The sequence below is a fragment of the Eurosta solidaginis genome, chromosome 2 (genome assembly GCF_040869045.1).
Source record: "Eurosta solidaginis isolate ZX-2024a chromosome 2, ASM4086904v1, whole genome shotgun sequence".
Taxonomy (NCBI): Eukaryota; Metazoa; Arthropoda; class Insecta; order Diptera; family Tephritidae; genus Eurosta; species Eurosta solidaginis.
In genome coordinates this window covers 209952218-209977451 of record NC_090320.1, presented here as the reverse complement: position 1 = coordinate 209977451, position 25234 = coordinate 209952218, and the positions used below count along the sequence as shown (strand labels likewise).

Below are 25234 nucleotides of genomic sequence, written 5' to 3'. Positions count from 1 at the left end.
ATTATGAATGAATATTCACATCACTAAATAAATGCACAACAACAAAACCCTTAAAGAAAGCTCCAAAAACACATTAATCATCATGTACACATATACATACAAGCAGCAGAGGGATACTCAAAAACGCATGTCGTCATCAGTCGAAGTAGTACTCACATATACACACGCAAATGGTTACGCACTACAAATACACGCGCGTATGGCTGGTGACCAGGTAGAGGATTCTAGAAGAGGAAACGTCTATAGATTTGGACAGAGAGTACAGAGAGAGTAAGCAGTTTGATTTAAGCACGCTATTGGTTGCGAAGTATAAGTGTTATTGTGAAGTACTTTCAAAGTAGTCTAATAAAGACCATTTTTCATTATTGAATATTGGAGTTATTTATTCAACAATCGCTAAAAATAAACGAATGTTAGTATAAGGTGTAAATAAGCGGAGCTTCCCTAAACTCGTTACAATATGTATATCAAGGACGATATTTCCGCCAATTTGCAAAGTGATATCAACGATATCAGCGGCTTTTGATTTACGGCTTGAGAAATTTCGACCATTTTCGTCGACGATGCTGTAAAAGCTGATAACTCCACCCACCAAAATTACGTAGAATGAAAAAGCTCTTTTGAAGGACAAGTTAAAATAAAGCTTTTCATAATTTTCTTGGAGTTAGAGATTCTGGTAAAAAAAAAAAAACTTTTCTTTTACCATCACAAACAGAAATCGTCTCCGATGTCACCATTATCATAAAGTCGGTTTAAGCCAAATGCAGAGCCTTTATTGCATCGTCGATGATCCCAGCTTATGCTCAAGTTATGGTTTAATGGACTGAACTTTTTTATACTCAGTTGAGCAGAGCTCACAGAGTATATTAAGTTTGATTGGATAACGGTTGGTTGTACATATATAAAGGAATCGAGATAGATATAGACTTCCATATATCAAAATAATCAGGATCCAAAAAAAATTTGATTGAGCCATGTCCGTCCGTCCGTCCGTCCGTCCTTTAACACGATAACTTGAGTAACTTTTGAGGTATCTTGATGAAATTTGGTATGTAGGTTCCTGAGCACTCATCTCAGATCGCTATTTAAAATGAACGATATCGGACTATAACCACGCCCACTTTTTCGATATCGAAAATTTCGAAAAACCGAAAAAATGCGATAATTCATTGCCAAAGGCGGTTAAAGCAATGAAACTTGGTAGATGGGTTGACGTTATGACGCAGAATAGAAAATTAGTAAGATTTTGGACAATGGGCGTGGCACCGCCCACTTTTACAAGAAGGTAATTTAAAAGTTTTGCAAACTGTAATTTGGCAGTCGTTGAAGATATCATGATGAAATTTGGCAGGAACGTTACTACTATTACTATATATATGCTAAATAAAAATTAGCAAAATTGGATGAAGAACACGCCCACTTTTTAAAAAAATTTTTTTTTTAATTCAAATTTTAACAAAAAATTTAATATCTTTACTGTATATAAGTAAATTAAGTCAAAATTCAACTCCAGTAATGATATGATGCAACAAAATACAAAAATAAAATAAAATTTCAAAATGGGCGTGGCTCCGCCCATTTTCATTTAGTGTGTCTAGAATACTTTTAATGCCATAAGTCGAACAAAAATTTACCAATCCTTTTGAAATTTGGTAGGAGCATAGATTCTATGACGATAACTGTTCTCTGTGAAAATGGGCGAAATCGGTGGAAGCCACGCCCAGTTTTTATACACAGTCGACCGTCTGTCCTTCCGCTCGGCCGTTAATACGATAACTTGGGCAAAAACCGATATATCTTTACTAAACTTAGCCCACGTACTTATCTGAACTCACTTTATCTTGGTATAAAAAATGGCCGAAATCCGACCATAACCACGCCCACTTTATCGATATCGAAAATTACGAAAAATTAAAAAAATGCCATAATTCTATACCAAATACGAAAAAAGGGATGAAACATGGTAACTGGATTGTTTTATTGACGCAAAATATAACTTTGGAAAAAACTTTGTAAAATGTGTGTGACACCTACCATATTAAGTAGAAGAAATTGAAAAAGTTCTACAAGGCGAAATCAACAGCCCTTGGAATCTTGGCAGGAATACTGTTAGTGTTATTGAATATATAAATAAATTAGCAGTACCCGACAGATGATTTTCTGGATCACCTGATCCACATTTGGTCGATATCGCGAGAACGCCTTCACATATACATCTAAAGGCCACTCGCTTTTAAAGCCCTCATTAATACCTTTAATTTGATATCCATACCGTACAAACACATTCTAGAGTCAACCCTGGCCCACCCTAATGGCGATATCTCGAAAAGGCGTGCACCTATAGACCTAATGCCCACTCCCTCTTAAAATGCTCAGTAATACCTTTCGTTTGATACCCATATCGTAAAAGCATTCTAGAGTCACCCCTGGCCCACCCTAATGGCGATATGTCGAAAAGGCGTCCACCTATAGACCTAATGTCCACTCCCTCTTAAAATGCTCAGTAACACCTTTCCTTTGATACCCATATCGTACAAACATTCTAGAGTCACCCCTGGCCCACCCTAATGGCGATATCTCGAAAAGGCGTCCACCTATAGACCTAATGCACACTCCCTCTTAAAATGCTCAGTAACACCTTTCGTTTGATACCCATATCGTACAAACATTCTAGAGTCACCCCTGGCCCACCCTAATGGCGATATCTCGAAAAGGCGTCCACCTATAGACCTAATGCCCACTCCCTATTAAAATGCTCAGTAACACCTTTCGTTTGATACCCATATCGTACAAACATTCTAGAGTCACCCTTGGTCAACCTTTATGGCGATATCTCGAAAAGGCGTCCACCTATAGAACTGAGGATTACTCCCTTTTAAAATACTCATTACCACCTTTCATTTGATACCCATATCGTACAAACACATTCTAGAGTCACCCTGGCCCACCCTAATGGCAATATCTCGAAAAGGCGCCCACCTATAGACCTAATGCCCACTTTCTCTTAAAATGCTCAGTAACACCTTTCGTTTGATACCCATATCGTACAAACATTCTAGAGTCACCCCTGGCCCACCCTAATGGCGATATCTCGAAAAGGCGTCCACCTGTAGACCTAGTGCCCACTCCCTCTTAAAATGCTCAGTAACACCTTTCGTTTGATACCCATATCGTACAAACATTCTAGAGTCACCCTTGGTCCACCTTTATGGCGATATCTCGAAAAGGCGTCCACCTATAGAACTAAGGATTACTCCCTTTTAAAATACTCATTACCACCTTTCATTTGATACCCATATCGTACAAACACATTCCAGAGTCACCCCTGGCCCACCCTAATGGCGATATCTCGAAAAGGCGTCCACCTATAGACCTAATGCCCACTCCATCTTAAAACGCTCAGTAACACCTTTCATTTGATTCCCATATCGTACAACTAGAGACACCCCTGGTCCACCTTTATGGCGATATCTCGAAACGGCGTCCACCTAGGGAACTAAGGATCACTCCTTTTCAAAATACTCATTAACAGCTTTCATTTGATACCCATATCGTACAAACATATTCTAGACTCACCCCTGGTCCACCTTTATGGGGATTTCTCGAAAAGGCGTTCACCTATAGAACTAAAGCCCATTCCCTTTTAAAATACTCGTTATCACCTTTCATTTGATACCCATATCGTACAAACACATTCTAGAGTCAGCCCTGGTCCACCTTTATGGCGATATCCCTAAATGGCGTCCATCCATAGAACTATGGCCTACTCTCTCTTAAAATACTCTTTAATACCTTCCATTTGATACACATGTTATACAACCACATTCCAGGGTTACCCTAGATTCATTTTCCTACATGGTGATTTTCCTTATTTTGTCTCCATAGCTCTCAACTGAGTATGTAATGTTCGGTTACACCCGAACTTAGCCTTCCTTACTTGTTAATATTAAAAATGTAGACCAAAGGCACTTGGTAAAGTATTGGGGAAAAGTATCGAGGTAGAGTATCGATACTTTACTCAGCATCGAATACGGAATACTCGAATATTTTTTGGAAAAGCCTCGATACTACTCACTCAGTATTCGTATCGTCCTATCACTAGTCACGATATGACCAGCCCTATGTTTGCTATGTATATCGGCTTAAAGGTTTATAATATCAGAAGTAGTTTTCAACATTTATAAATTTTATTGATTATTCTTAGGTTTATAGACAAAGTTTAGGTTTATATACATACATATATATGAGCTCCTACGATACATGCTAAATAGATACGCTCAAAACAGTATTGTGTAATATTGTGGTTCATATACGTCTTTTTTGTTGCTATTTGCAATACTTATCGTTAAAACCTATGATAATTCTGATGCAGTTGGTAAGATTTATTGCTTTAATTGATTATCGGTATTCTTGAGATAGAGTGGACGTGGTATATACGTAAGATGCCGGTTTACCATACCGAATGTCCTTAGTTCAGCAAGAATTAACATCAAAAACTTCAAAAAAAGTTGTTTTAGCTTTGTCGCTTCGCGGAAGTGATCTGGCATACCTTCCGAGTGTATTCTGCAACAAAAAGCTTTCAATATTATAATACCAATCCTTAAGCAGTTATCATTTGAAATCAGCACAGAAAACATAGGTCTCCGTAAGTCTTTAGGAAAAACAAGTAAAAGTGTCTAAGTTCGTGTGTAACCGAACATTATATACTGAGCTTGAACTTCGATTGTACATCTCATTTCAGATAAATTACTTTTCTACATAACAGGTAGTACCACCCGTTTAAAAAAAAATGTCTCCCCATTTCTTTTTACAATAAAATTTGGTAAGGAAATGTCATTGATTCAAAACTATCTTTTGCTAAGATATAGCTTATTATTTTAGTCTACGACCCTTTTAAACTTGTTTTATATCTAAGTTGCCGTGGTAGTTAACCGATCCCGTCCATTTTTACTAGAAATATTTTCTGCTATAAGGAAAATATTTGTACATAATTTCATTACGATATGTTAATTTTTCTTCGAGTTATGGCTCCCGAAACATAGAAAATTGCTTATTCATAAAAGGGCGGTGCCACACCCATTTTCAAAAATTTTAGTGTTTTCCAATTTAGTTTTATAATTCAATTTAGAAACTAAAATTCTATTGATACAAAGCTCTTTATGGCTAAGATATAGCTTACTATTTTCGTCTAAGACCCTTTTAAAAATCTTTTAGATAAAAGTGGGCTTGGTCTTTAACCGATCTCTTCCATTTTTTTAGAAATATTTCCTGCTGTAGGGAAAACTTGTGTACCCAATTTTATTAGGTTAGGTGAGGTTAGGTGGTAGCTGCCCTGATAAGGATAGCTCACTTGGACAACACGAAGGCCCGTTGTGATATCACATACGCCAAAAATAACGGTGACTTAGATCTAGCTACTTAGAGAATCGCTGGGTAGCAACGATAAAGCACCGAATGATACCGATCTCAACTTTTGATAAATCCTCGCTAGATCCAAGTGAGTCGCGACCGAAGTACTTTCGCCTAGTTCTGGCAAAAGCTGGGCAATCAAGCATAAAGTGATTTGGTGATTCCACCTCATCATCCTCCATACAGCTGCAGCAGGATGGAGTTTCCGGTATACTGAGAGTTACCGCATGGATACCCATGAGACAATGTCCTGTCAAAACCCCAATGACCATTGATAGGTGAGCCTTAGTGAACCCAATTATTTCAGCAGACCTCCTGCCATCCAGTTTCGGCCAGAAAGATCTTGCTACCCTGCAAGACGTGGTGTCCGCCCAACGTTTGCTGAGCTGACTCGAGGCCCAGCTATGGAGAAGAAATCCACAGGTGGCCAGCGGAATCCCGAAATCCTTACAGCCATCTTCATCCGGTTCAGTTGTTCCGAAGTGCGCTAAAAGATCCGCTTGACAGTTACCCGGGATATCACTATGGCCCGAGACCCAGATAATCTTAATTGTAAAATAATTCGAGGCAATCCTAAGCGAGTTCAGGCACTCCCAGACCCCCGCCAATCGCACTGTAGTTGAGCTCAAGGCCTTGAGAGCCACTTGGCTATCAGATTAGATGTTAAATTCCCTAACCGTAGTAGCACTGGATAGCATTTCATCCACCACATCCTTAATCGCCACAACTTCCGCTTGGAATACACTGCAGTGATCAGCCAATTTAAACTTGCGGCTGAAATTTAGCTCTTGACAAAAGACCACCCACCAACCTTTCCGTCCAGCTTCGACCCATCCGTGAACAAGTTAACCGGTCCCATGACCCAGATAATTCCTCTTCCCCACACCCCTCTAGGTGGAATGACTGGGGTGAAGGTTGTATAGGGAGCAGTTTTCCGCATACAATAGTCCGTTCTGTCCGGGATAAAATCGAAACTGGTAAGAAGGCTAGAGCGTCCGAAGTCAGAAAGCCCATAGCCCATATCACGAAGTCTTACCAACGACCTTGTCGCGGCCGCCTTTCCCGCAATATCTACTGGATATATGTTCAGCATGACGTTCAGTGCCAAGGAAGGTGTTCTTCTGAGTGCACCATTGATACCGATCAGCGCCGTCCGTTGCACTGACATTAACATTTTGCAGGTGCTCGCCGTGTCCAGTGCTTTTTACCAGAAAGCTATATTGGGTGCTGATATAGCAGAATCCGTTTGACCACCATCTCGTAAAGTCAGTGTACTACTCTCTCCGATCTCTTTCCGATAGCCCCTCTGCAGTAGTACAAGGCAGCGGCGGCGTTCCTGGCCCGATTGATTGGGTCTCCAAGACAGTTTCTTGTCCAAAACAATCCCCAAATATTTAGCCCTATCAGATAGTACCAACGGTACCTCTCCAATCGAGGGAGTTCTGAAATCGGGCATCTTATATCTCCTTCTAAAAAGGAATCCATATGATTCAGCCCACCTATCCACAGTATCCAGGTAGCCCTGCAGAAGATCGCGCAAAGTGTCCAGAAATATGCATATGCAACCACCCGAAAACCATTGGCTTCCAGCTCCACAAGAAGCTCGTTCACTACCACAACCCAGAGCAGAGGAGATAGGACAGCCCCATGTGGCGTGCCCCTGCACACCTTCCTCTTAACTATGGTCCCTCCCCACTCCGCTGAGACAATTCTGCCGCATAGAAGTTTGCTAATAAATTCAACCAGAGCCGCTTCGACTCATAAATCCACCAGAGCTCTTTCGATTGCCCCCCGTAAGACATTGTTAAAAGCCCCCTCGATGTCTAGAAAGACACACAGTGCATACTCTTCGTGTTCTAGGAACCCCTCTATTTGCTTTACAATCGAATAGAGAGCCGTTTCCGTCGATCTGCCGTTGCAGTACGCATGCTGTGGTGTCGACAGTAACCCCCGAGGTATCCTTTCCCGTAAGTACAAGTTAATCAACCGCTCAAACGTCTTAAGAAGAAACGACGAGAGACTGATTGGCCGGACATTCTTAGGTGATATATATATATATGAATTAAGATAACCCTAACCGTGTGCCTAGACTTCGGGATATAGTTAAGCCTGAGGCAGTTAGTGTAGATGGCCAACCAGCGGCAGGAAATCCCCAAATACTTTTGAAGTTGCGCAGGAAAGATTCCATTCAGGCCCGGAGACTTATAGGGGTTGAACGACCATATAGCCCAAGTTATTTGACTTTTCCGTATTGGAGTGGTATGCAAACGACCGCCGACCATGCAGGCGAATGTCCCTGCGCAACTGGGACATCGGGAAAATGATTGTCCAGTAAAAGCTTTAGTGACTCCACGCTACTCATCGACCAGTCCCCACCATCATCTCTCAGATACCTCAGAGCAGCGGGATTCCTAGAGAATATTTTTCTAAGCCTCGCGGATTCATTGCAGCCTTCTACGTTTTCGCAGAAACTTCGCCTTGTGTCTCGCTTGGCTATACTTATTTCATATTTATAAATCTCCAGACTAACCTTTTAGAGCTCCCAGTCCGAGGGCAATTTACTCCTCCTGTCTCTGTTGAAGAGACGCCGACTGGATACTCTTAGGTCGTCAAGAGAATCCGTACACCAGGGTAGCTTGTCCTTCCCCCTGTAAGTTTTCAATGGGCAGGACAATTGAAAGGCGCTATTGCTTTCCGAGGTAAACCTTTCCACCAGAACTTATATCTCAGATTCGGACAGGTCGGAACTAACGGTAGGCACCGCCGACAACAGCTCTCCCAGCTTCCTACAATATAAGTCCCAGTTAGGACTTTTAGGGTTCCTAAAAGGAATTTTACCGGGACGTTCTTCGTTCACCGAGAACTGAATATATCGGTGATCAGAGAAGGAGTTCTCGTTGAGAACCCTCCAGGCAGATATCCGACCTTCCAGTTCTCTACTAACCAGGGGCAGGTCCAGGACCTCCTCCCTTACCGCAGTAATAAAAGTCGGGTCATTCCCCCTATTACATATACAAAGCCCCACATCTACAATAAAAGTTAATAAAGACTTACCTCTAGTGTTGGTATCCGAGCTTCCCCAGATGCTATGATGGGCATTAGCATCGGCACCGATGATCACGCCAACACCTCTCTGCCTTGTTTCAGCGGTAATTTCGTCCAGTATCGCAGTGGTGGTCCCGCTACTTCCCCATGGGGCATGTACGCTGAGACCACCCACATTTCGTTACTGCCTCGATCGAAGCAGACCGTGGTTACGTCAGCATTGCTGAAATTAGAGAGAATAAAAGCTTTAATCTCTTTTTTAACAAGCACACAGGATCTAGGCCTACCTGCCCCTCCATGCACTAAGGTGTTTAATTTTCCAGTCCATAATCCAGAAATCTATCTGCCGTTACTACTCCTGGACAAGGACTATACGCACTCCGCCTTTTTCAAGGCAGAGCAATAAAATTTGCGGAATTCGCCTTAGAGTGCTGAAGATTGATTTGACGGATTTCCATGAAACCGCTCTTCTTCCGCACCCCAAACTTGGCGGATTCGTGTTAGTCTTGTCCATTCTAAAAAGTCCCCCCTTAAGGTCGCTTTCTGGAGCCGATTGTGCAGTTGCCCGTCAACGGCCTCGTGCTTATCTATGCTACGCGAGGGATGACGTATTACCTTATGGGTAATGCGTTCAGAGCCAGACTGGACGCAAAGCGGGTGAAATTTCCAACCGCACCTGCACCAACAACTTAACGGCGACGGAGCCGGAATGTACTTTGAGGCTCGCGATGGTTTTAACGGGACGTTGGCAGGTGCAGAATTAGCCTACCAGCTATTTCCGTAAGGTTTCATTCCGACTTACGAAGGTGGCAAAATACCGCACCTACCAGCCCAAAGTCATCAAGTCAAAAATCAAAGTCAATAATCAAAAGCCCTAACAATCCATTTCGTCACCGTTTTGTACCGATTTTGAGAATTAACAGAGTCCTCCCTCCCCTGAGCTCGGCACAATGACTCAGGGGTGCGGGCTTTATCGAGTTGTCCTCTCTAGATCCGCCATTATCAGTAGAAGTAGGAGCGCCTCGTGCAGGATGTGATAACTAATCACGCGTGACAGTTCGTCACTATGGCCGGTCTAACACTGATAACAGTCCCTGATCCAGAGCCTGGAACCACGTATAATATCCAAGCCAAGTATCTAAGCCCCCAACTTTATTACGATCCGTTAATTTTTCTTCGAGTTATGGCTCCCGAAACATATAAAATTGCTTAGTCATAAAAGGGCCGGTGCATTGCCCATTTTTTGAATTTGAAGTTTTTCGAATTTATTGTTATAAATACCATTGATATAAAGCTTTTTTTGCAAAGATATAGCTTATTTTATTCGTCCACGATCAATTTAAAAATCTGTTTTTAATTAAAAGTGGGCGTGGTCCTTAACCGATTTCGTTAATTTTTCTTCAAAGCATTTCTTATAGTAAAGGCAACCTCTCTTCCGAATTTTGTTACGATAGGTTTAACGATTTTTGATTTATGATTAATAATATTTGCAAAATTGATTTTATTACAAGTAGGCGGTGCTACGCCCATTTTAAAAAAATTTCCAAAATTTTTATCAAGAGTCTCAATATCAGTCCACACGTTAAATTTCAATATTCGAGGTACGTTGTTTACTAAATAATAAGTTTTTTTGTGTTTTCCAAAATGTTATATATATAAAAAGTGGGCGTGGTTATCATCCGATTTCGCTCATTTTCATTACCAATTTATTCTGGGTCCAGATAAGCTCGTGTAACAAATTTGGTGAAGGTATCTCAATATTTACTCAAGTTATCGTGTTAGCGGTCAGACGGGCGAACGGACATGGCTCAATCAAATTTTTTTTCGATACTGATGATACTCAATTGCTTTATACCCGTACAACCAACCGTTGTCCAATCACAGTTATTATAATCTGTGTGCAAAGCACGCTGAGTATAAAAGTATCCCCGTATCACTGATTGGAAAAAGAATTTAAAATAATTTCGCCTTAATATTTTAAAAGATCTATGATATCCAATTACTATATTTTTTATTATTTTTTATGCTATAATTTCTTTTTCTGCTCAGAACAACAGCCCTGGTCACTGAATGACGTTACGGTGCGCCCACGTAAGTTTGTTTATTATCAGTTATTGAATTAAGCTAAATCCTGCTTTTTAGGCTTTTTAGAAGAACTTTTGCTTAATACACAAAGTCACGAAAGGAAATTCCAAAATGTTTCTCCTATCAAGAAATATCCGAAAAACAAAGCAAAGGTCATCAAATGACCTTAAAGTAACAGAACGGTTAAAAAAACTCTTTTGTGAATTTTTAGGTTCGATTATCCTAAAAGCTAGAATCAATTTGTCAAAAAAAAAAAAAATTGATTTAACCAAACTTCCCACAAAATGAATGTTGCCAACTGTAATTATTATGCGTTTACACCTATGTTTGGATAAAACAGCTGATTTTATGCTCAGCTAACTATATATTTTGTAATGAATAATGTGGCGTAGATGTAGGTACATATGTATCGCAATTTTGTGTCGATGTGAAATGCGAATGAAATCTATGCTATTTCTATAAATTCAGATCCCGCAAATCACGGTAGGCAATAAATACCGAAAGTCTTCATCCCTAGTACATACGCGCTAATTTACAAACGAACTTCAGCTGACTTTCAAGCATCCATATATTCTCTGCTACAACATAAATCCCAACTGGTATCCGCTACTAATTTTGCACGCATTTATGTATTTCAATTAATGCCGTTTCCATACAAACTAAAATCTATGATCTGCTCTTTTCTCTTTACAGTTACACCAAAACATGGACCGCAAATAACTGGTGGTCAACCACGTTATCAAATCGATGACATTGTGCGCGTAAATTGCACGTCGGCGCCGTCCAAGCCTGTGTGTCATCTTAGTTGGTTAATTAATGGTGTACATGCGAATCGTACATTCCTACGACCATACGCTCCGATTATTGTTGGACATGAGGGCTTAGAGGTAGCGCGCTTGGGATTGGAATTTCGTGTACGTAAAAGATATTTCAAACGCGGTGACATAAAGCTAAAGGTGAGTGGAAATTGCACATTGCTTAAATGGTTATTGTGTTTTAGTTTGTTCTGTGTGTGCATACATTTTTCTTGTTATTCAACTTTTTGTACGCAGTATTTAAGTTCTTACGTATATTTCGAAAGGAAGGTAAACAAAAAATTTAAAATTTTCTACATTTGTCGGTAAATAAATGCAGTAAGTTTTTAAATAGCAGTAAAAGAAACCGTAAACTGGAACTTTTTACTAGACTAATGAGAATATGAAGGATATCGGTAGAGCAATGTCCATGAAAGTGTTTATTAAATCGCTCATTGCTCTATGAAAATCGTATTCTAGGGATCAAAATAAGAAACTTTGCCGAAGGAACCATACCTCTAAAACGAATTCTGATTTCCCCCCTTTGGGTCGAACTTTTAGGTAGGGGCAATTTCAATTCTACCTGCTGTGTCTTGTGATGGCTTAAAAAAAACAACACAAGCAATTTTACGATCTGCAATTGTGTAACAGTGATACCTTAATTTTTTTAAAACGGTTGAATAAAAAACCCACACAACTATATTTACGACATGCAAATGCATCACAGTGATGCCTTGGTTTTAAAAGGGGGTTGTAAAAACGTTAATTTCTAATAATTTTTTTAAATTTCTTTTCTATTACTAAGTTAAATGCATTTTTTCATTTACATATGTTCTGACTAAATAAATTTCTAAAGAGAAAAATAAACTCCAAAAAGAAAAAAACATAGGCATGTAAAAGTGGGATTTTTCAAAATTTGCCCCTACGACCCAAAGGGGAGGACATCAGAATTCGTTTTAGGGGTATGGTTCCTTCGGCAAAGTTTCTTATTTTGATCCTTAGAATATGATTTTCACAGAGCCATGGGCAATTTTTTTGCCTCCCCACAAATCGATCCGGCCTAGTGTTTATCCTTTAGGCGTATCCTCATAATGTTGGGCAGCTTGGCAGCCTCAAATGTATTTCATTCTAACGCATTTACCTCTAAGCAGTGGACGACTGCATTGAAGTCCGCAATGAACTGGATTCAATGACAAGATTTTGTTAGGATTAGTTTCCGTGCAGCAGGCATATGAAGGTAATGAATGTTGTAAAGACACGTACTGAAAATATGCGGAGACTGATTTCCAATTTAGCTGTTTTAGACGTGGTTCGTGAATCTTGGGTAGCCCGTTCGATTCATGGAATGTATACGTTTTACTTTCGTTCGTTTCGTCTGCAGTAGAATTTAGTAATATTGCTGCTTATCTATATTCTAACATAGGAGCAAAAATTGTGACTAGATCGACTTCAACTATCTGTGAAACAGCTAAAAACCCCCAGTTATGTATTCAGGGAAAGACTAAGGTGAGGTTTTAAAAGCGGGCAGCTATTCAATATCTCGAAGCAGGACCAACGATCGAGCTGGAATCCTCTTTTCCAAATGCTCTCAGTACTTTGTTTAACTCGGCATTCAAATCCGTTATCTATGTGTGATTCTTAATGCGTCGGATTTAGCGACTGTGCTGAAAATAACATTTTGGTGATGCTCGCCATGTCCAGCCCAATTCTACCTGATCAGCATCCCAGAGATCATAATCGACTTAACTGCCATCGCTTGAATTCAGTGCACTATCCAACACCAACCATCTTTTGATGTAAAACATATTATCTGAATATTATAACCCGAAAATACTATTGGTGCTCTGCTAACTGAGATGATCCTAAAAGCGGAGATCCTATGTCTCCTCGTAATAAATAACTGCTTTTCGTCAGCTTGATAGACCAGAGAACCCAAGAAAACTAAGCGAATTTTGCAATATTGATAAATGCGCCTAAAATAAAGAATTTTTGCTTTGTTTGCTATGAAATTCAATAAAGCAAATTTCATTGACCCGCACTTATAATAAGCATGCTGCGATGCTGAAAGCTTCTCTCAAATATCCTTCCCCGTAAATATATACCAATCAGCACTCTTTAACGTTTCTAGGAGACACAATGAGAAACTGGTCGGTCGGCAATACTTTAAATACTTTCTAAAAGGCTTCCATCAAAGTAATATATTGTGACGAATATTAGCATCATTAAGCTGATACTAAACAAATAAAGACACAACAACAATAAAGCAAGCTGCCACACTTGTGTGCATCAAATCAGTCATCATTTACACATGTGCATATAGGCAACGAAGAGATAACTCACACACAGATGTAGTCATCAGCCGAAGTTGTTCTCACACATGCACACGCATATATGTAGCTCAATTACCAAGCAGGAGATACAGCAGAAGACTAAACGCATAGACTTTAGTAGAAATATGTGAATGAAGCGGCGGAGAGCATAAAAGCAGCGCAAGCTGAGTAATCAGTTATCAATTTGATTTAAACACGCTATCAGTTGCGAGGTGAAGTTTAATTGTGAGTATAATTGTACTACTCCCAACGTGGTATAATAAAGATCACTTTTGCTATACAGAATATTGGAGTGATTTGTTCAACAGTTTAGCGATTCGAACGTTAGCAGAAGGTTTGAAATAAGAGGTATTTCCCTAAATTCGTTGCAATATATTGCTTTATTATAAATCAGTGTTCATTACTTCACTTTTTTATGTAATTGGGTTGGTAGTAACTACAGAAGCAAAGGTCCTATTGAAGTCATCCATATTTTTTTGAAAGAAATTAATGTCATTACTGTTTAACGCAAAGAAATAAATGAGAAAAAACATGGAAAGGTGATATTAATGTGCGAGGCTCAGAAAAATCATCTATTTTATCGGCTTAACTGTAAGATGTGAATGGAAATTAGGTAACGAGCGGTTAGGTTTTCCTTACTGATTTCTTATTGACACTCATTTGATATTGATCCCAAGCATCCATGCTTAACACAAATACATTTGTTCAATCAGCCTTTAATGGCGGATCAGGAAGAAGACGTACACCACACGTTTGGTAGCTATTCTTTCTATCCTGCTTTAGTCATGCTTAAGAATAACATGCTTTAGGACCTGAGGGCAAAAGCTGCCAAGTGATGCCTTAAGTCGATGAACTGTCAAATCATGTCAGGGATACATTTCTGAATCCACTGAGAAAATTTTTGCAAGGCAGCCTTGGTGTCATGGTCAGTTGGTTTGCATCTAGGTATAAACTATAATAACCGAGTAACTAAAAAAATTGCTGTTATGGTAATTGTAATTTAAAACCAAAAATAGTATCTGTGGCTCTGACAGATACTTTCGGTAATTCTTTTGATAATGGCTACAAAGTCCCAAAAAAATGTAAAGTTGTTTCCTGTAAATTAACAAGTAAGGACGTGGTTTTCTTCGGATGTGTGACATCATACCTTTCATGAATGGGGCTGAAAAATAATCTTATCCCATTCATAATATTCAAGTAATTGGCTGTATAAGATAAGAAATATATAGTGAACAAATGTACATACCTAAGCGATTTTTAAGATAAATATACAATAAAACAAGTAAGGAAGGCTAAGTTCGGGTGTAGCCGAACATTACATACTCATAAAAGAGCTTTGGAGACAAACTAAGGGAAAATCACCATGTAGGAAAATTAACCTAAATTAACCCTGGAAAGTGTTTGTATTACATAGGTATCAAATGGAAGGTATTAAAGAGTATTTTAAAAAGGGTTGAGCCATAGTTCTATATGTGGAAGCATTTTCGAGATATCACCATACAGGTGGACCAGGGGTAACTCTAGAATTTGTTTGTACGATATGGGTATCAAATATAAGGTGCTAATGAGTATTTTAGAAGGCGTGGGCTTAGTTCTATAAGTGGACGCCTTTTCGAGATATCGCCGTAAAGGTGGACCAGGGGTCACTCTAGAATTTGTTTTCGAGATATCGATCAAAATGTGGACCAGGGTGACCCAGAAAATTATCTGTCGGGTACCGCTAAATTATTTATATATGCAATACCACGAACAGTATTCCTGCCAAGATTCCAAGGGCTTTTGATTTCGCCCTGCAGAACTTTTTCATTTTCTTCTACTTAATATGGTAGGTGTCACATCCATTATACAAAGTTTTTTCTAAAGTTATATTTTGCGTTAATAAACCAATCCAATTACCATGTTTCATCCCTTCTTTCGTATTTGGTATAGAATTATGACATTTTTTTCATTCTTCATAATTTTCGATATCGAAAATGTGGGCGTGGTCATAATCAGATTTCAGCCAATTTTTGTACCAATACAAAGTGAGTTCAGATAATTACGTGAACTGAGTTTAGTAAAGATATATCGATTTTTGGTCAAGTTATCGTGTTAAGGGCCGAGCGAAAGGACAGACCGTTGCCTGTGTATAAAAACTGGGCGTAGCTTCAACCGATTTCGCCCTTTTTCGCAGAAAACAGTTATCGTCCTAGAATCTAATCCTCTACCAAATTTCAGAAAGATAGGTAGATGATTGCTCAACTTATGGCATTAAAAGTATCCTAGAAATTTTCTTTATGCCAATTTTCATCATGATATCTTCAACGACTGCCAAATTACAGCTTGCAACACTTTTAAATTACCTTATTTTAAAAGTGGGCGGTGCCACTCCCATTGTCAAAAATTTTACTAATTTTCTATTTTTCGTCATAAGGTCAACGCACCTACCAAGTTTTACGGCTTTATCCGTTTTTGGTAATGAATTATCGCACTTTTTCGGGGTTTCGAAATTTTCGATATCGAAAAAGTGGGCGTGGTTGTAGTCCGATTTCGTTCACTCTAAACAGCGATCTGAGATGAGCACTCAGGAACCTGCATACCAAATTTCATCAAGATACCTCAAAACTTACTCAAGTTATCGCGTTTAAGGGCGGACGAACGGACGGACGGATATGGCTAAATTAATTTCTTTATTCGCGCAGATCATTTTGATATATAGAAGTCTATATCTATCTCGATTAGTTTATGCCGTTACGGATTACCGTTATGCGATCAAAGTTAATATACTCTATGAGCTCTGCTCAGCTGAGTATAAAAATGGAAGCAAACACAAAAGCGATCAATAAAAGAGTAAAAGTTAAATTTGAAAATAATGGAAAAACTTTTAAAAAATACAAGAACGATTGCTGCTAAGCGCTTAGCAGTTAAAATGTGGCACAAATTGCGAAAATTTTCTTATCTGAACAACCGGTTGTGGGGGATATATACTATATATACGACCGATCTCATCAATTTTTTCAGACAACAATATGTGCAATATACGAAAGCATATGGTGAAGTTTGAATCTTCAATCTGAAAAATTGAGGAAGATATGACAAAAACCATCTTTTCTGAATCGGTTATATGGGGGATATATGCTATAATGGTCCGATCCGGCCGGTTTCGACAAATGTCTAATCGGACAACTAAATATACCCGCTCACCAAATTTTATCAAGATGTCTAAAAATTGAGGGACTAGTTTGAATAAAAACAGACAAACGGACAGATAGACAGACGGAGAGATAGACAGGCGGACATGTCTACATCGACTCAGCTCTTCATCCTGATCATTTCGGTATATTTATTGGTGGGACTATTTATTTTCCTTTAAGGACTTACAATTTTGAGATTCGTTAATATACCATTTCATTTTCATGAAAGCTATAAAAATAACCATTATTTGCCATTATGCCTTGATTAAGCGTCAAAGAAACAAAGCATATATCATTATTTGTAACGCCGGATTAACTCTAAAAGTTTAGCTTTGGTTTACCGTGACGTAGGAATTTTTTAAGCATTTTTCCTATATTTTGTCAACTTCATGCCTAATCTATTTTCGGTTACAAAAAGCGAAAATTTGTAAAACACTATCCGGAATTTTACAAAGTCGAAGAAATAAATAAGTTTTTCACCAACCGATAGCATTTAAAATAAAAAAGTTTTGAAATTTTAAAAAAGGATATTGCTACAGAAGGAAGCTTAAAATTTTCATAAAAAAATTTTTTTTTTTTGCTACATTTTGAAAAAAATTTAAATTTGGTTAAGAATAACCTTATCTCCCATACATTGCCTCGTTACAAGAATTTGATAAAATTTATAGAATTTGATTTTATTAGTTCAATTTTAACTCTGATTTTACTATATGCCTTATGACCTTGCTGAGGAATCGACGCAAAATAGCTGGTTTGCGGCATGGAATGTCGCTGTTTAATACTCAAGGACTTTTACATCTAACCCCATCATATCGAGCAGTTTTTGAAAATCGTAAAATTTGGCCTATTCCGGAGTTGCTTTTCTTGTTATTTTTAATGCCAGCATATTTAAAATATATCACACCCCAACGTAACAAGGAAGAAGCGCTTAAAATTAGTATCGAACTCGATGTAAACACAAAACCCGGTGGTTTTTGCTGTCCCGTGCAAACGATTATCGAGTACATTTTTGGACCAAAGAGCACTTTTTGTCTGTTGCACGGAGTCTTTCTTTTGTTTCTATTTCATTTACATAGGTCGCGGTTTTCAAATCTGCCCTCAAATTGATTCTAGTAGAACCTTTTTTATTTTTTTTTTAAATACAGGTATCGTACAAAAAAACAATTATCAATTGGTATATTACCATATTTGCTGCTTCAGTCCATCACGTTATTTATTATGAGTTCAGCAAATAGAATGTGTGCAAAGAATTTAAATTTGTTTTTTGTTTTATTTGTGCCGATATATGTTCATTGAATTCCGTTTGAATCCGTCAGACCGAAAGAAACTCTGTATTCCAAGTTTCGTATGCAAATGTTGTGTTGAATCATTAGGCTTATGTGATATGGCGTGAACCGTGAGACCATCCCAGCGACTGTTATTTTTGTGTGTTAAACATAACACGAATAAATAGCAGAAATCCCTCTTAATTGATTAAGCCCAACCTACTAACTGTTACCGTATAATATTACCTCCTCTGCATTTGGGTCTTATGAAACAATATTTAAAGGCCTTAGACAAAACTGGCGAATGCTTTCAGTACATTACTAAATCATTTACAATACTGAGTTGCGAAAAGGTGAAAGCTGGGATTTTCGATAGCCCACAGATTAGTCAACTAATTTGTGTTTGTGTTCGTTTGGTGTGTAAAAAACTTTTTATAAAACAAAGTGATACTACACTTTTAACACCTGGTGGTAAACATGAGTATCATGATGCACTCTCTCCATAGCCATTTGGACCGTCTTCCTAAAAATGTAGGCGATCTCACTAGGACTTTCCCACTTTGGGAGGGCGATATCAAGGACACTGGAACTCGCATATGTTTGCTGATTACTGATGGATTATTAAATTAAACTCACTGTTATTGATGATTATAAATTTTATTTATTAAAAAAAAATTATAATCAAGAGTTTCTAGGAAAAAACTACATTTTAAATTAGGGTCAAAAGTACTTAAACAATCATGCATAAAATCTCATGCAACAGACCCTGTATCCACTAGTATTATCCTTGTATAGAAATAACATCGAAGCAAATTTTCATACCACCACACTATAAATTATAAAACAATACTTCACACGAGTTAGGCCCGCACAAATGAAAGGCTTTAATTCCCTTAAGAAACATTTTGTTAATGTAAAGAAACAGAGTTACACAAATTTCAAAAATATAACCTATCGTAACGTTGTGAACCTTTATAACTCTATATTGGCTATATTAAAAAAATCTGATTTTAGAATATCCACAATAATTTACAAAAAAAAAAAATAAATAAAAATTTACAAAGTAAAATTTTTGCTTAGAAAATAAAAAAGTAACACTAAAGTCTAACAATGCTGAGTGTGAAAGAAAAACATTAACAATAAATATCACCATCATCACGCGTGCTTTTAAATTACAGAAATAATAAAAGAAAAAAAAAAAAACAATTTAACGCCAACCATATCAGACGTGGATGGTATCTGCTGAACTGACGCAATAAAACACTAGCACTCGTTTATTTGTAGACCAGGAATGTGACCAAATTGTGAGGTTACGTACATATGTATGTATGTGCCTGTGTGTGAGTATATGTGTATGTGTCAATGTGGGTGGCGATAGGCTTGTTTGTATAGCTTGTTGTATTTGTATTTCGGTTGTCCATACGTTTGGTAGCAATTCTGTTAACGGGAATCTGTATATCATTAAAGTGCGTGGTGATCACACCAATTTTTAGCTATGTGCGGATGGGTTTTGGGTATACACGAGGGGGACTACGCGATGTTCGGTTAAATAATTAATTCAATCTACTCATGGATTTGTAAACATTTTTGCTAACGGTATGGAGGAATCCAGAATGTAAGAGTAAGCGTATGGTACAAATGGCGTGCTATATGGGAGATATACATATATATAATGTAAGCGTAGGCGTAGTATGGGGTATTGTATCGTAGTCACTATCTGCGGGATACAGTTGATATTAGCAAAATAAGAGAGCAAAGCGGGGAAGAAGAAAAGGAATATAAAGGAAAGGAGATGAAAGAAAAGGAAAGGAAAGGAAACGATAGGAAAAAAAAGGACAGGAAAGGAAAAAAAGGAAAAGCAAGGAAAGGAAAAGAAAGGAAAGGAAAGTAAACGAAAGGAAAGGAAAGGAAAGGAAAGGAAAGAAAGGGAAAGGAAAGGAAAGGAACGAAAGGGAAACCAAATAAAAGGAAAGGAAGGGAAATGAAAGCAAACGAAAGGAAAGGAAAGGAAGGAAAGGAAAGGAAAGGAAAAGAAATGAAAGGAAAGGAAAGGAAAGAAAAGGGCGGGAAAGGAAAGGAAAAGAAAGGAAAGGAAAGAAAGGAAACGAAAGAAAAAGAGAGGAAAAGAAATGAGAGGAAAGGATAAGAAAGGCAGGAAAGGAAAGGAAATTGAAGAAAATTAATGGAAAGCAAGTAAAACAAAAGGAGAAAAGAGGAAAGTGGTTATAGGTGCGTTATTGAAGAAATGTCGATTTACCATCGAAAATCCATAGATATGCTATCAAAAAGTTACCAGGTTTTGATAAGGTATCTGTTTGTTATCGAAAATAATTTGATTATGAATCGAAAAATTTCGATATTTTGTAAAAAAGTTTTGGTTTTTATATTTCCAACTCAGTTCGTTGGTGCCACCGAAGCCTAACGCACCTGCCCGATGGCAGCTTAAGACCCTAATTTTACCTTCTTTCGATAGATAAACATATATTATATACGCCGGCACATATTAAACTGAGATTCAGGCAATTTGTGTACTAGATGGATACTCAAGAAACGCCATAGCATTATCCTTAATTTACTTTGGCCGGATCTTTTTATTAAGAAATATATAAATGTCCCCGCAAACTGCAGATTGGTAGCGGCTTTAACACTATAAATCAAAGTAAGAATTATTGCAAGAGGGGCATGGCGGCATACTAAGCCACGCCGATGGCTCCAAAATAGACTCAGGTGTGGGTATATTCGCATTTCCTAGTGATTTTCACGTTGTTCAAACTGCTGTCTTACTGCTTGGTATTTTAAGCAGAAGTCCTCGCAATTTGTTAGGCCTGAAAACCACTCGATGTCCAGAACATAACTGACAAACTATCTATCTTTTCTGACAGAAGGCTCTAACTACACCATACACTAGCTCAAAGCAAGTAGGGGCATAACAACAACTTAAAGTTGCATTAACCGACAACCTGAAATATGGATTATTTGAGTGCGTTGAAATATAAAATGATACTGCTGATGACCTGACAAATAGCGCCTCAGCGAAAGGAGGCGAGGGATTACCTAGCGTTAAAGCAGGCATACCCCTGGGAGTAGCCAAGGGGGAAATTCGGTATTTTTAAGTGAACAGAGCTCAGCAAAAGTCGAATAGCACTATGGTATGTGAAATTTCAGGAGTTACAAAGCCAGACTACAAAGAAAGGAGGATAAGTAGTATATTGGGTAGCGGTGTGCACCTGTCGTTCGGCTTAAGGCACGGATGCGGAAAATATGGGTACTCCTCATATGACCATTGCAAAAGTTGTAAAGACGTAAGTGGGAAAGAGACTGTTGAGCATTTTCTGTGTATATGCCTAGCTCTAGCTAGAACACGCTTAGGATCCTTTGGAAGCCCCTTTTTTGAAAATATGGTTAGATTACCAGAACAAAGGAGTCCAAGTATATAAAAAACTTGGGCTGGTTGAGTACATATCTGAAGAAGTATTCAGTAGGCTCACACGAGTTTTATGTAGCTACTTGGGCGACCTGGATCGCAGCCAATATATCTACGCATTTATCCTTCAATCTAAATTCAAACGTCAAATATGAAAAAAAAATCAATTTCTTTCATAATTTAAGCAAATCTAATGCTGTAATAAGCGGATGTGACTCCAAGCAAAAGTAATGTGAGATATAATACGCTTACAGCTCACTAGATCTAATGGCCCAGATTTTATTAATAGTGATATCCCTTATGTTAATGGGATCTATAGTATGTCCTCTATCAGGTGTTGGTGGAAGTCTCACTAAATGTGCTGTTCTTCACCTGGCCCCACGATTTCCTTAAATCACTTCCAACTACATAAACATATATGTATGTATATGCAAATATATTCCGTTGATTCGAAAATAAAATAAATATTCCAAAATATTAAAATATGACATTTAATATTTATTTGGTTTGTCAAAGGAATTTGCATAGCTCTTTCAGATATTTTCCTAAATGTGAGTAGCGCTGGAAAGTTTCAGTAGTTAAGGTACCTTAGATGCAGGAAAACTCTCGCTCAGTTAACTCTTCACCAAGTGAGCGAACTGTTGGTAATGCCCTCGTACTTCTGCATTTAATCTAATATCTAATATCTAATATATATTATAAATGGGAAAGTTTGGATGTTAAGATGTTTGGATGTTTAGATGTTTGGATGTTTGGATGTTTGGATGTTTGGATGTTTGTCCAGACGTTTGTCTTTGTGACTCAATAACGCAAGAACGGCTGGACCGATTTGGATGAAATTTTGCACACATATAGCCAATAGTCTAGAAGGATCTACTAGCTATATATTTTTCAAAAGGGGCGTGGTCCCCGCCCCCTAGGAACAGTTATAATTTAATTATTATATTTTTTCGTCTTTGCGACTGAATCACGCCAGAATGGCTACACGGATTTTGATGAAATTTGGGACACAGACAGTAGTCTACTAGCGAAATTTTTTTCGAACATGGAAAGAGGGGTGGGGGTCCCACGACCCTTCGAGAAATTATTTTTCATAATTTTTACACATTATAACTTTACGTATACTGGCCTTCACCAATATCACAGACTCAAGGGGTCAAATAAGTCGAGGGCTTACAAAGTAAGCAGTGACACCCTCCGCCCGCCCCCCTTTATCTCCCCTCTGGTGTAAAATCCATAAATTGTTATAACCCAATCTAAATTTTCTCCTAAATCAATAGTTTTTGGTATCTGGTACATACAGAACGAATTCTAGACAATTTTGGAGGAACGATCAGTGGTCCTCTCCTCTACTCCCGCCATCCGCCCTCCATCAATTGTTTTTATTAGCACGCTTTTATTAGCTTTACCTGTATGTTTCTATCTAACTTTTTATTCGCTCCAATGCGCCTGCTGCCTTATTAACATGGTTTTATAATTAGCTTCACCTTATTTGTAATCCCGTAAGGGTCATATCGAGACCCTTCCGGGATCATTTTTGGATGGTTTTCGGGATCGGTCCGGGATTACGCCGGGGTAATTTCGGGACTTTTTCGGGACTACTTCGGGATCATTTTGGGACCCTTCCGGGATCATTTCTGTATAGTTTACGGGATCCGTCCGGGATCCCGTCGGGGTTATTTTGAGACATTTTCGGGACTTCCGGAATCATTTCGGGACTATTTCGCGATCTTTTGGGGACCCTTCCGGCATCATTTCTGGATGGTTTTCGGGATCCGTCCGGGATCCCGTCGGGGTACTTTCGGGATCATTTGCGTACCTTCGAGAGATAAATTCTTGATGGTTTCCGGGATCATTACGGGACTTTTTCGGGGTTATTTGGAGTCCCTTTAGGCATCATTTCTGGATGGTCTTCGGAATTCGTCCGGCATCCCGTCGGGGTTATTTTGGAACATTTTCGGGACTATTCCGGAATCATTTCGGGACTATTTCGCGATCATTTGGGGACCCTTCCGGCATCATTTCTGGATGGTTTTCGGGATCCGTGCGGGATCTCGTCGGGGTCATATGGGGACTATTTCGGGATCATTTGAGGGCTCTTCCGGCATCATTTCTGGATGGTTTTCGGGATCCGTCCGGGATATCGTCGGGGTCATTTGGGGACTTTTTCGGGATCATTTGGGGGCTCTTCCGGCATCATTTCTGGATGGTTTTCGGGATCCGTCCGGGATCTCATCGGGGTCATTTGGGGACTTTTTCGGGATCATTTTGGGGCTCATCCGGCATCATTTCTTGATGGTTTTCGGTATCCGTCCGGGATCCCGTCGGGGTCATTTCGGGACTTTTTCGCGACTAATACGGGATCATTTGGGAACCCTTTCGGCATCATTTCTGGATGGTTTTCGGGATCCGTTCGGGATCCCGTCGGGGTCATTTCGGGACTTTTTCGCGACTAATACGGGATCATTTGGGAACCCTTTCGGCATCATTTCTGGATGGTTTTCGGGATCCGTCCGGGATCCCATTAGGGTAATTTCGGGATTATTAGGGGATCATTTGGGAACCTTTCCGGCATCATTTCTGGATAATTTTCGGGATCCGTCCGGGATGCCGACGAGGTCATTTCGGGACTATTTCGGGATCATTTGGGATACCTACCGGCATCATTTCTGGATGGTTTTTGGGATTCGTCCGGGATCCCGTCGTGGTCCTTTCGGGACTTTTTTTCGACTAATACGGATCATTTGCGGACCCTTTCGGCATCATTTCTGGATAGTTGTCGGGATCCCGTCACGGTCATTTCGGGACTATTAGGGGATCATTTGAGGACCTTTCCGGCATCATTTCTGTATTGTTTTCGGAATCCTTTCGGGATCCCGTCAGGGTCATTTTGGGACTTTTTTGGGGCTAATACGGGATCATTTGGGGATCCTCTAGGGGTCGTTTCGTGACTTTTTCTGTTTTATTTCGGGATCATTTGGGGACCCTTCCGGCATAATTTCTTGATGGTTTGCCGGATCCATCAGGGTCATTTCGGGACCATTTTGGGATCATTTGGGGACCCTTCCGAGATCATTTCTGGATCCGTCCGGGATGCCGTAGGAGCCATTTCGGGATTTTTTGTTACTTTTCCGGGATAGTTTTTGGACCCTTCCGGGATCATTTCTGGATCTGTGCGGGATCCCATCTGGGTCATTTCCGGACTATTTCGGGATCATTTTGGGATCCTTCCGGAATCATTTCTGTATGGTTTTCGCGATCCGTCGTTGATTCCCTCGGAGCCATTTCGGAACCTTTTCTGGAGTATGTCGGGGTCATTTGGGGACTTTTTCGGGATCATTTGGGTCTCTTCCGGCATCATTTCTGGATGGTTTTCGGGATCCGTGCGGGATCTCGTCGGGGTCATTTGGGGACTTTTTCGGGATCATTTGGGGGCTCTTCCGCATCATTTCTGGATGATTTTCGGGATCCGTCCGGGATATCGTCGGGGTCATTTGGGGACTTTTTCGGGATCAGTTGGGGGCTCTTCCGGCATCATTTCTGGATGGTTTTCGGGATCCGTCCGGGATACCATCAGGGTAATTTCGGGACTATTAGGGGATCATTTGTGGACCTTTCCGGCATCATTTCTGGATAATTTTCGGTATCCGTCCGGGATGCCGACGAGGTCATTTCGGGATTATTTCGGGATCATTTGGGATACCTACCG

General features: G+C 39.3%; 1 protein-coding gene across 1 annotated transcript in view; it reads left to right on the top strand.

The window, feature by feature from the left end:
• LOC137242579 (uncharacterized) overlaps positions 1-25234 on the top strand; it is a 174812-nt gene that overhangs the window by 104604 nt on the left and 44974 nt on the right. The window contains exon 4 of the mRNA XM_067769860.1: positions 11233-11495. Within this exon, the coding sequence (XP_067625961.1) occupies positions 11233-11495 (263 nt within the window). The remainder of the gene's footprint in view (positions 1-11232; positions 11496-25234) is intronic.